At 41.3% G+C, this 12,895-nt stretch overlaps 1 protein-coding gene across 1 annotated transcript; it reads left to right on the top strand.

Annotated features, from left to right (window-relative positions):
- Nucleotides 1-437: 437 nt before the first annotated feature.
- Nucleotides 438-7,821, top strand: LOC123488627 (zinc finger protein 501-like). Its single transcript, XM_045219491.1, has 3 exons — nt 438-584; nt 729-867; nt 4,831-7,821. Exons 1-3 carry the CDS (start codon nt 438-440, stop codon nt 5,739-5,741), a joined length of 1,197 nt encoding a protein of 398 aa, XP_045075426.1. The 3' UTR covers nt 5,742-7,821.
- Nucleotides 7,822-12,895: the final 5,074 nt, after the last annotated feature.

The following is a 12,895-nucleotide window of genomic DNA, read 5'->3' as shown; positions in this document are numbered from 1 at the left end:
CTTTATCTTAGCAACAGATGTAACGTTTGTTTTAAATTCTCACTCATTAAAAATCTGAACTAATCAATCAACACATGCTTTTCTTTGTGAAAATGTTAATATAATATTATTTAAAAGACACAAATTATATGTTCCCCGAACTTCGTTACCCACTCCAGTCAGCAGATGGCGACGTGTGTCTTTCAGGCGACGCTGCTAGTGTGACGTATAATCTAGTGGACGGAACACTTCTTCAACAACTGCAGCCTCCTCGGTAGCTTGCTAGCCAACATAGTCGAAACGTTCAAGCTCTTTAGACAATTTCGTTGTTTATTTGCCACTATGTTTTAAACGCACTTCTGTGGAAACAACCAGTTACCCCATTTAATTTCATATTGACGTTGTTGTCAGCTAGCTGGCTGGTAAAGTTAGCAGTAGTTTAGCTAACATCCCTGACCATGAGTTTACTAAGCTACTCTCCTGCTAAAGAAGAGGTCTGCTGGACGGAGAAAGGATCTATCGTGAAAGACGAGAGGGAAGAGGAGGCTGTTACCGTCAAAAAAGAAGTTAAGGACGAGGCTGTTACAGTGAAAGAGGAGGAGGATGTTAATGTGAAAGAAGAGGAAGAAGCGTTCAGCGTGAAAGAGGAGGAGGATGTTACAGTGAAAGAAGAAGAAGACTCGTTCAGAGTGAAAGAGGAGGAGGATGTTACCGTGAAAGAAGAGGAAGAAGCGTTCAGAGTGAAAAAGGAGGAGGATGAGGATTTTACTGTCACAGTGAAAGAAGAGGAAGACGTTTTTGGAGTGGAGGAGGAAGAGGGGGAGATTACTGTCACATTGGAAGAAGCAGAACAGAAGACTGGAGATCTGATTAACACCAGTAAATACAGTGAGTACCATCTTAAACAGAGGAACAAACTCTGAAGTTGTTGAACTAATGTGTGATTTTGAAAAGGCATTCTACACATGGATATGTTGTTCTGTCCTGTAGGAATTGTTAAAAATGTCCGTCTGTGATTTTTGAACTTTTCCTGTTGAAAAGCGATATATATAAATACAGTAAACTACGTACACTAAAGAACTACACAGTGTTTTTTTAGACACAACTGCAAACATCAAGGAACAGGGCATTCAAGGAGTTGGTTTGATGGGAAGACATGATGTCATCGGCTAGCTCGGGACTGGTTCATGTGAACTATAAATCCGGAAGCTGTGTTACAACCTGGTCTCAGAGCCGTTCGTACTATTCTGTATATGAATCCGAGACGCTCCAGTATCATATGTTCCGTTTCGTAGGGTGTGGATTAATTTGTGGATGTCCATCTGCCAATTCGTATGGTATGTAAAAGTACAATATATTACGAATGTACAAAACGTATGATATGTTATGAATTCTAGCTAGGTGTCTAACATTAGCTAGGCTAGGGGTTAGGGTTAAGTTTAGGAGTTAGGTTAAAGGGGAAGCGTTAGCTAACATGCCAAGTAGTTGAAAAGTAGTTCAAAAGTTGCTAATTAGCTAAAGTTGTCCGTGTTGAGATTCAAACTCACAACCTTTGGGTCGCTAGACATTCGCGTTATACGCCCACCCCCACACTGATCAACCACCCTACCTTCATTTCTGCCTTAAGCAACCTTCAGTCGTCTGTAGCCATACCAAACATAACATTATCATACTAAATGGAGTGTCCAACTAAGTTCAGTGTCCCGGATTGACATGTAGTCTATGACACCCTATCTAAAGTCAATCGTTGCTTTAGATAGGGCTTTAAGAAAGCTACGCTATAAAATGGGTGAAAAATGAAAAATCCACCAAAACCACTCATTCCTTTAATTTATAAATAACACTAATATGTGAGAATAATTTTTTTGGTGAACAAATGTTTCATTTTGCCGTTATATAATAAGGTTGTTAGCAACAAGGAAAATCGTTGTGGAAATCTGTTGCAGCTCAAGTCCACAAAAATCCACAATGCAATGCTCTCTCTATGGGCTGGCTGGCTAGCTAGCTAGCAAACCTAGCTACACACAGTAATACCATAGACAATATTAGCATGTGAAGTAGCTAGTTAGCTGTAAAATCGCCTAAACAAACTGCACTATCAATTTAGGGGGTCTACAATCTCATGAGTGGAGTTTGACATCCGCAATGGCAGATATACTTTTGGCTCTACTTTAGAGGAGATGGGGAAACATTGGCCATGCTACGTCGATGTGCCGCATGGTGCATTATGGGCGATTCAATAATAGAGTTTAACATGATTTTTGAATGACTACCTCATCTCTGTACCCCACACATACAATTATCTGTAAGGTCCCTCAGTAGAGGAGTGAATTTCAAACACAGATTCAACCACAAACACCAGGGAGGTTTTTCCAATGCCTCCCAAACAAGGGCACTTATAGGTAGATGGGTTTAAAAAAACATTTGAAGTTATTAATTACACTTTGGATGGTGTATCAATACACCCAGTCACTACAAAGATACAGGCGTACTTCCTAACTCAGTTGCCGGAGAGGAAGGAAACTGCTCAGGGATTCCACCATGAGGCCAATGGTGACTTTAAAAGAGTTACAGTTTATTGGTTGTGATAGGAGAAAACTGAGGATGGATCAACAACATTGCAGTTACTCCACAATACTAACCTAAATGACAGAGTGAAAAGAAGGAAGCCTGTACAGAATAAAAAATATTCCAAAACATGCATCCTGTTTACAACAAGGCACTAAAGTAAAACTGCAAAACATAGGGCAAAGTAAGTCACTTTTTGTTTGGGGCAAATCCAACGTCACTGAGTACCACTCATCATATTTTCAAGCATGGTGGTGGGTGCATCATGTTATGGGTATGCTTGTCATCGGCAAGGACTAGGGAGTTTTTCAGGATAAAAAGAAACAGAATTTTGCACAGGCAAAATCCTAGAGGAAAACCTGTTTCAGTCTGCTTTCCAACAGACACTGGGTGACAAATTCACCTTTCAGCAGGACAATAACCTAAAACACAAGGCCAAGTCTACACTGGAGTTGCATATCAATACGAGTGCCTTAGTTACAGTTTTTACTTAAATCGGCTTGCCATACAACCAACTTGGTAGAACTTGAAGAAAATTAAAAAAGAATAATGTGCAAATATTGTACAATTAAGGTGTGCAAAGCTCTTAGAGATTTACCCAGAAAGACTCACTGCTGTAATCGCTGCCAAATGTGATTCTAACATGTATTCACTCAGAGATATCATTTTCAATAAATATACAAAAAATGTCTAAAACATATTTTCACTTTGTCATTGTGGGGTATTGTGTGTAGATGGGTGAAAGAAAAAACATCTATTTTATCCATTTTGAATTCAGGCTGTAACACAACATGTGGAATAAGTCAAGTGGTATGAATACTTTCTGAAGACACCGTAGGCTACTTTTCAGGGCCAATATCATGCTTAATGAAAGACATGTAAAATGATGGCCTACATTATCCACTGACATTCACAGGCAATGGACTGGACACATGGACGTTCTACTGGTGAAAGGAGCCTAAAGGGCAGTCATACCCTCTGATAGTGAGGACAGTCATACCCTCTGATAGTGAGGACAGTCATTCCCTCTGATAGTGAGGACAGTCATACCCTCTGATAGTGAGGACAGTCATACCCTCTGATAGTGAGGGCAGTCATACCCTCTGATAGTGAGGACAGTCATACCCTCTGATAGTGAGGACAGTCATACCCTCTGATAGTGAGGACAGTCATACCCTCTGATAGTGAGGACAGTCATACCCTCTGATAGTGAGGACTGTCATACCCTCTGATAGTGAGGACAGTCATACCCTCTGATAGTGAGGACAGTCATACCCTCTGATAGTGAGGACAGTCATACCCTCTAATAGTGAGGACAGTCATACCCTCTGATAGTGAGGACAGTCATACCCTCTGATAGTGAGGACAGTCATACCCTCTAAAAGTGAGGACAGTCATACCCTCTGATAGTGAGGACAGTCATACCCTCTGATAGTGAGGACAGTCATACCCTCTAATAGTGAGGACAGTCATACCCTCTGATAGTGAGGACAGTCATACCCTCTGATAGTGAGGACAGTCATACCCTCTGATAGTGAGGACAGTGCTTGTTTCTACTATTTCACTTAATTAATGTTCAGAAAATATCTTATTTTCCATTTTAGTACCCTCATGGCACAGCGTTGCCTCAAGTGGGTTTACATTGTTTTATTTGATTATTATTGATACATTATCAGAAAGCCTAAATCTTCCCCAAAAATAGGATGGAATATAAATAAATAAAACGAATATAAAAAAAAAAAAAAAAAAGTGCAGTAGTGAGTTAACCCCTTATGTTCCATTTTAGTAGAAAACCAACCATTTGCCACTAGGTGTCCTTATAGCAAATTAAAGAGAGATTCCATATAAATAAATACATGTTTTCCATATACAATAATAAATCACCAAAATAAGTTGTATAAATATTTGTATTTTACATCCAAAATGTCTCTAACAGTTGGAGAGGAAGAGGTTGATATAAATCCCCTCTGTTACAAACCAAATGTTAGACTAGAAACATGGGGTAATAATGACTAGATGATTGTTTCCAGTGGATATTAGTTTATGAATTGCCTGGCTTGGCTGGGGGACAGTGGATGTATAGGGATAATTCAAATGGAACTTTTAACAGGCTTTACCTGGGATTTTCTAACGGCTATCAACAAATCAGAATCCAGAATCCAAATTGACCATTTTTATAATGAGGGATCTAGTCTGGATTAAACCTCATAGGAAAACAGTTTAATCATGTATAAGTTTCATTCATGTCTCTGTTTAATAAAATAATCTGTTTATCTTTGGCAGGAGAGAAACCAGACTCTCACTCTGACAGCGGGAAGAGTCCTTCAGGGAATCCAGACCCAGAGATTCCCAAACCAGCGACACAACACAACTGCTCCCAGTGTGGAACGAGTTTTAAGTGGTTATGTAAGCTCAAAGAGCATGAGAAAACACACACAGGAGAAAAGCTCTTCCAATGCTCCCAGTGTGAAAAGAGATTTACCCGGTTAGGAAATCTGAAAAGGCATGAAGGAATAATACACACCGGAGAAAAACCCTACCACTGCTCTCAGTTAGGGTATCTGCAAAACCATGAGAAAATACACTCTGGAGAGAAGCCTTACCCCTGTTCCCACTGTGGAAATAGTTTTACACGGTTAAGGCACCTGAAAGAGCATGAGAGGATACACACAGGAGAGAAGCCTTTCCAATGCTCCCAGTGTGGAAAGGGTTTTATAGCGTTAGGGCGCCTGAAAGCGCATGAGAGAATACACACAGGAGAGAAGCCTTTCCAATGCTCCCAGTGTGGAAAGAGTTTTACACGGTTGGGGAACCTGAATGAACATCAAACAATACACACAGGAGAGAAGCCTCACCATTGCTCCCACTGTGGAAAGAGTTTTGGCCGGATAGGGAGCCTTAAAGAGCATGAAAGGACACATACGGGAGAAAAGCCTTTCCAATGTTCCCAGTGTGGAATGAGTTTCACCCATTTAGTGAACCTGAAAAATCATGAAGTAATACACACAGGAGTGGAGAAGACCTACCACTGCTCTCAGTGTGGAAAGAGTTTTACCCAGTTATGGAACCTGAACAAACATAAGAGAATACACTCTGGAGAGAAGCCTTACCTCTGTTCCCATTGTGGAAAGAATTTTAGGTGGTCATGGGACCTGAAGGAGCATGAGAGGACACACACACGGGAGAAATCTTAACATTGCTCCTTATGCGGAAAGGATTTTACAAAGTTAGGAAACCTAAAAGAGCATAAGAAGTAACACACAGGAGAAAAGCCTTACCAATGCTCCCTGTGTGGAAATACTTTTACCCAATTAGGAGGCCTGAACTATCAGAAGAGGACACACACACACAAAAATACCTACCACTGTTCTCAGTGTCAAAAGACATTTACCCGGTTAGGGAACCTGAAAAAACATGAGAGAATACACACACTCAGGTGAGGATAAGACCGTCCACTGCTCCCAGTGTGGAAACAGTATAGGTCAGTTATGGAACCTGAAAGAGCATAAAAAACACATACAGCAGAGAAGCCTTAAGACTGCTCTAGTTGTGGAAAGACATTTTCCCAGTCAGAGGACCTGAAATCACATGACAGAATAGAGGCTGTGTTGTGAAATGTGTGTTTTATTTATGCCACATGAAATCATATTGTTTAAATGAAATCATATATTGATGGAACACAATTATGAACCCTTTAGGTGTTCATTTAATATGATTTGGATATTTTCAAATGTTAATTATAAATGGATGAGTAGAATGTGTATTTTCTTTATTCTAAGCTTAACCTCTCATGGGCGTGGCCAAAGAGCTCTATTTTCATGTCATCAGACCACGCCACCGATTCTAATCCAAGTGCCAATGCCGTTTAGCAAACTCCATTCGTTTACAATTTGTTGGATGACGGTAGTGCGTTTTGGCATCAAAATAAGGATGCAGGAGCAGAAAAGAACCCCAAACCTACTGTCAAATATGGTGGTAGATCTTTGATGTTATGGGGCTATTCTGCTTCCACTGGTCCTGGGGCCCTTGTTAAGGTCAATGGCATCATCAACTCTACCAAGTACCAGAACATTTTAGCCAAAACACCTGTTTGCCTCCGCCAGGAGGCTGAAACTTGGCCTCAAGTGGATCTTCCAGCAAGACAATATGTCCAAACAAACATCAAAATCCATAAAGAAATTACACTCTGTTCTCTCTGAGCTGTGCAGCTTTCCCAGTACTGCCGCGCAGAAGAAATACCAGCCCGCGTAGAGATGCACGAGATTGAACTTCACTCAACTTTTTACTTTACCCCGTTAGTTAACACTATCAACGTTTCCGCTCTACTGTGGGGATTGTGATTAAATCAACCGAATATTAGCCCCTTTCAATGCAACATACCAGAACAATCAAACTATGCAAGACTTAGTCTGTGATTTTGTTTTAGGCAGAGAGCATCGGAGGAGGATTCAGTTGCACTGAAAAGACAGGAGCGGCCGTGAGTAGATGTACTTATTTTGAGATCAAAGCATGTAGCCGCACATTTGTTCATATTCTTTGCTAGTTATTGAGTTATTAGCCCAGTGCTAGCTCATTTCTGGATCAGCCATGGCGAGTGATGGCTTCCTACGTGTACATTTCTAGCCATCTTTGAAATGCAAGTAAGATAAAATAGCTTTTTTTATATCTTAAAGGGAGGCTTGAATAAGCCAAAGTAGCCAATAGGCTGTAATATATGGGTATGGGAATAATAATGAGTTTTATTTTTTTGAGGGAACATTGCTCTGGTGAGAAGCCTTACCATTGCTCCTAATGTGGAAAGAGTTTTAACCAGTTTAGACCATTTTAAAATTACACGAGAGGACACAGGAGAAAATCCCTACCACTGCTCCCAGTGTGAAGCTTTTCACCCAGTTACAGTATCTAAAATCACATGACAGGACACACACAGGAGAATCTACCACGGCTCTCTGTATGGAAAGGGATTTAACCGGTTAAGACATCTGAATAAGCATGAAAGAATACATACACAGGAGGAGAAGACATACCACTGTTCTCATTGCGGAAAGACATTTTCCCAGTCAGAGGACCTGAAATCACATGAGAGAATAGAGAGGCTGTGTTCTGACTTATGTTTTTGACTGAGAATTAGTGTTTTTGTTTATGCCACATGAAATCATATTGTGGACATCTGTTATTTCAATCTGCTATGGACAGATTATCCAATATCTGCTGTGGAGCTTTGCAGCTCCATCAGGGTTATCTTTGGTCTCTTTGTCAATTAATGCCCTCTTTGCCTGGTCTGTGAGTTTTGGTGGGCGGCCCTCTCTTGGCAGGTTTGTTGTGGTGCCATATTCATTCTATTTTTTAATACTGGATTTAATGGTGCTCCGTGGAATGTTTAAAGTTCTGGATATTTTTTTATAACTCCACCCTGATCTGTACTTCTCCACAACTTTGTCCCTGATCTGTTTGGAGAGGTCCTTGGTCTTCATGGTGCCGCTTGCTTGGTAGTGTTGCAGACTCTGGGGCCTTTCAGAACAGGTGTATATATACTGAGATCATTTAACAGATCATGTGACACTAAGATTGCACACAGGTGGACTTTATATAACTAATTATGTGACTTCTGAAGGTAATTGGTTGCACCAGATCTTATTTAGGGGCTTCATAGCAAAGGGGGTGAATACATACTGTACAGTCGTGGTATTGGTCTTCACAAAGTTTGCTGCTTCAGTGTTTTTAGATCTTTTTCTCAGATGTTACTATGGTATACTGAAGTATAATTACAAGCATTCCATAAGTGTCAAAGGCTTTTATTGACAATTACATTAAGTTTATGCAAAGAGTCAATATTTGCAGTGTTGACCCTTCTTTTTCAAGAACTCTGCAATCCGCCCTGGCATGTTGTCAATTAACTTCTGGGCCACATCCTGATTTATGGCAGCCCATGCTTGCATAATCAATGCTTGGAGTTTGTCAGAATTTGTGGGGTTTTGTTTGTCCACCCGCCTCTTGAGGATTGACCACAAATTCTCAATGGGATTAAGGATTAAGGTCTGGGGAGTTTCCTGGCCATGGACCCAAAATGTTGATGTTTTGTTCCCCGAGTGACTTAGTTATCACTTTTGCCTTATGGCAAGGTGCTCCATCATGCTGGAAAAGGCATTGTTCGTCAACAAACTGTTATTGGATGGTTGGGAGAAGTTGCTCTCGGAGGATGTGTTGGTACCATTCTTTATTCATGGCTGTGTTCTTAGGCAGAATTGTGAGTGAGCCCACTCCCTTGGCTGAGAAGCAACCCCACACATGAATGGTCTCAGGATGCTTTACTGTTGGCCTGACACAGGACTGATGGTAGCGCTCACCTTGTCTTCTCCGGACAAGCTTTTTTACAGATGCCCCAAACAATCGGAAAGGGGATTCATCAGAGAAAATGACTTTACCGCAGTCCTCAGCAGTCCAATCCCTGTACCTTTTGCAGGATATCAGTCTGTCCCTGATGTTTTTCCTGGAGAGAAGTGGCTTCCTCGCTGCCCTTCTTGACACCAGGCCATTCTCGAAAAGTATTCGCCTCACTGTGCGTGCAGAATGCCTCACACCTGCCTGCTGCCATTCCTGAGCAAGCTCTGCGCTGGTGGTGCCCCGATCCCACAGATGAATCAACTTTAGGAGATGGTCCATGCGCTTGCTGGACTTTCTTGGGCACCCTGAAGTTTCATCACAACAATTGAACCTCTCTCCTTGAAGTCCTTGATGATCCGATAAATGGTTGATTTAGGTGCAATCTTACTAGCAGCAATATCCTTGCCTGTGAATACTTTTGTGCAAAGCAATGATGACGGCACGTGTTTCCTTGCAGGTAACCATGGTTAAAAGAGGAAGAACAATGATTTCAAGCACCACCCTCCTTTTAACGCTTCCAGTCTGTTATTCTAACTCAATCAGCATGACAGAGTGATCTCCAGCCTTGTCCTCGTCAACACTCTCACCTGTGTTAACGAGAGAATCAGTGACATGATGTCAGCTGGTCCTTTTGTGGCAGGGCTGAAATGCAGTGGAAATGTTTTGGGGGGGATTTAGTTCATTTTCATGGCAAAGAGGGACTTTGCAATTAATTGCAATTCATCTGATCACTCTTCATAACATTTTGGAGTATATGCAAATTGCCATCATACAAACTGAGGCAGACTTTGTGAAAATTTATATTTGTGTCATTCTCAAAACTTTTGACCACGACTGTACAGGTGTTCTTTGCAACTCTTCCAGTCAGCATCTTGGAGTCTCCTCTTCACTGTTGACGTTGAGACTGGTGTTTTGCGGGTAAAGGGTCTGAATACTAATGTAAGTGTGATATTTCAGTTATTATGTTTTAAATAAATTTGCTAAAATGTATAAATCCTGGTTTTGCTTTGTCATTATGGGGTATTGTGTGGTAGATTGATGAGAAAAAACAACAATTTTAATCAATTTTAGAATAAGTCTGTAAAGTAACAAAATGTGGAAAGTCAAGGGGTCTGAATACTTTCCTAATGCACTGTAGATGGATGGAATTTTCCCTTTCTTGATTCTAACCTTGAAACCTTTTGAATTTGATTTGATGTGTGATTTGGATACTGATAAATACATTTGATTGGATATATGATTTGGATTTTTCAACAACAACAAAAATGTGGTTGGATTTATGATTTGGATATTGTGAAATGTACATTATTAAATGGATGAATATAATGGGCATTTATTAATTATAACCTTGAAACCTGAAAGTTTGTTTTACATTCAAATCATAACTAATCAATCAACACATGCTTTTCTTTGGAAATTGTTAACATAATATTTAATAGACACAAATTATAAGTTCCCCGAACTTCGTTACCCACTCCAGTCAGCAGATGGCGATGTGTGTCTTTCAGGCGACGCTGCTAGTGTGACGTATAATCTAGTGGACGGAACGCTTCTTCAACAACTGCAGCCTCCTCGGTAGCTTGCTAGCCAACATAGTCGAAACGTTCAAGCTCTTTAGACAATTTCGTTGTTTATTTGCCACTATGTTTTAAACGCACTTCTGTGGAAACAATTAGTTACCCCATTTAATTTCATATTGACGTTGTTGTCAGCTAGCTGGCTGGTTAAGTTAGCAGTAGTTTAGCTAACATCCCTGACCATGAGTTTACTAAGCTACTCTCCTGCTAAAGAAGAGGTCTGCTGGACGGAGAAAGGAACTATCGTGAAAGACGAAAGTGAAGAGGAGGCTGTTACCGTCAAAAAAGAAGTTAAGGACGAGGCTGTTACAGTGAAAGAGGAGGAGGATGTTAATGTGAAAGAAGAGGAAGAAGCGTTCAGAGTGAAAGAGGAGCAGGATGTTACCGTGAAAGAAGAGGAAGAAGCGTTCAGAGTGAAAAAGGAGGAGGATGAGGATTTTACTGTCACAGTGAAAGAAGAGGAAGACGTTTTTGGAGTGGAGGAGGAAGAGGGGGAGATTACTGTCACATTGGAAGAAGCAGAACAGAACACTGGAGATCTGATTAACACCAGTAAATACAGTGAGTACCATCTTAAACAGAGGAACAAACTCTGAAGTTGTTGAACTAATGTGTGATTTTGAAAAGGCATTCTACACATGGATATGTTGTTCTGTACTGTAGGAATTGTTAAAGATGTCCGTCTGTGATATTTTAACTTTTCCTGTTGAAAAGCGATATATATAAATACAGAAAACTACGTACACTAAAGAACAACACAGTGTTTTTTTTAGACACAACTGCAAACATCAAGGAATAGGGCATTCAAGGAGTTGGTTTGATGGGAAGACATGATGTCATCGGCTAGCTCGGGACTGGTTCATGTGAACTATAAATCCGGAAGCTGTGTTACAACCTGGTCTCAGAGCCATTCGTACTATTCTGTACATGAATCCGAGACACTCCATTTAGTATCATATGTTCCGTTTCGTATTGTGTGGATTAATTTGTGGATGTCCATCAGCCATTTCGTATGAAAACATATTTGAAAAATATGATTATTTCTTGCTGATATGAAAAATAAGGCCCTTATGCTTCCATAACCGTACTGCAAGAGACCCGTGTTAATGTGAAGAGGTCTTCGTCCAATGACTCTTATGTGTAATGGTGAGCCACGGGAGAGGATATTAGCATGTTTTGTTAATCATGACTTCATTCATGGTTTTTCTTAATCATTGTACATCAGGATGAATTTAGAAGTGTTCAGAAACATTTTTTCTAATGGAACTGAAGAGTCATGATCAAGGGAAGTCGTGACGTCATCAGTCTCCTCCCCTTGTTTGAAGAACAATAGATCACCGATAACGATGAGACAGCCTATAGGGAGGTCGTCAGAGACCTGGCCGTGTGGTGCCAGGATAACAACCTCTCCCTCAACGTGATCAAGACAAAGGAGATTATTGTGGACTACAGGGGGGAAAAAAAGAGGACTGAGCACGCCCCCATTCTCATCGACGGGGCTGTAGTGGAACAGGTTGAGAGCTTCAAGTTCCTTGGTGTCCACATCATCAATAAACTATCATGGTCCAAACACACCAAGACAGTCGTGAAGAGGGCACGACAAAGCCTATTCCCCCTCAGGAGACTGAAAAGATTTGGCATGGGTCCTCAGATCCTCAAAAAGTTCTACAGCTGCACCATTGAGAGCATCGTGACTGGTTGCATCACCGCCTGGTATGGCAACTGCTCGGCCTCCAACCGCAAGGCACTACAGAGGGTAGTGCGTACGGCCCACTACATCACTGGGGCCAAGCTTCCTGCCATCCAGGACCTATATACCAGGCGGTGTATAGGTCCTGCATAGTCACTTTAACTCTACCCACATGTACATATTACCTCAATTACCTTGACTAACCGGTGCCCCCGCACATTGACTCTGACCGGTACCCCCCTGTATATAGCCTCGCTACTGTTATTTTATTTTACTGCTGCTCTTTAGTTATTTGCTTTTATTTTTTACTTAACACTTTTTTAGTTTTTATTAAAAACTACATTGTTGGTTAAGGGCTTGTAAGTCAGCATTTCACTGTAATGTCTACACCTGTTGTATTCGGTGCATTTGGCGAATAAAATTTGATTTGATTTGAAAATGACGCCAGATCTGCGATCAGATCCATGACCAAAGCATTGCATTTCAATTTAGCCCACAGGCAGGCTCTATAGAAAACACCCCTGGCTGCCCGAGTGGCGCAGCGTCTAAGGCACTGCATCCCAGAGCTGAGGCGCCACTACAGCCTGGGGTTGGATCCTAGGCGGTGTCACAGCCGGCTGTGACCGGGAGCCCCATAGGGCACAATGGGCCCAGTGTCGTCCGGGTTAGGGGAGGGTTTGGTGGTGGTGGGGGGTGG

Source organism: Coregonus clupeaformis, unplaced genomic scaffold (assembly GCF_020615455.1).
Source record: "Coregonus clupeaformis isolate EN_2021a unplaced genomic scaffold, ASM2061545v1 scaf2406, whole genome shotgun sequence".
Classification (NCBI taxonomy): Eukaryota; Metazoa; Chordata; class Actinopteri; order Salmoniformes; family Salmonidae; genus Coregonus; species Coregonus clupeaformis.
This window is presented reverse-complemented; position numbering and strand designations above follow the sequence as displayed.

Coding starts and splice junctions, on each gene's coding strand:
- LOC123488627 (XM_045219491.1), top strand. CDS start 438: ATGAGTTTACTAAGCTACTCTCCTGCTAAAGAAGAGGTCTGCTGGACG. Junction 585..728: donor CAGTGAAAGAGGAGGAGGAT/GTTAATGTGAAA, acceptor AGAGTGAAAAAG/GAGGAGGATGAGGATTTTAC. Junction 868..4,830: donor GATTAACACCAGTAAATACA/GTGAGTACCATC, acceptor TATCTTTGGCAG/GAGAGAAACCAGACTCTCAC.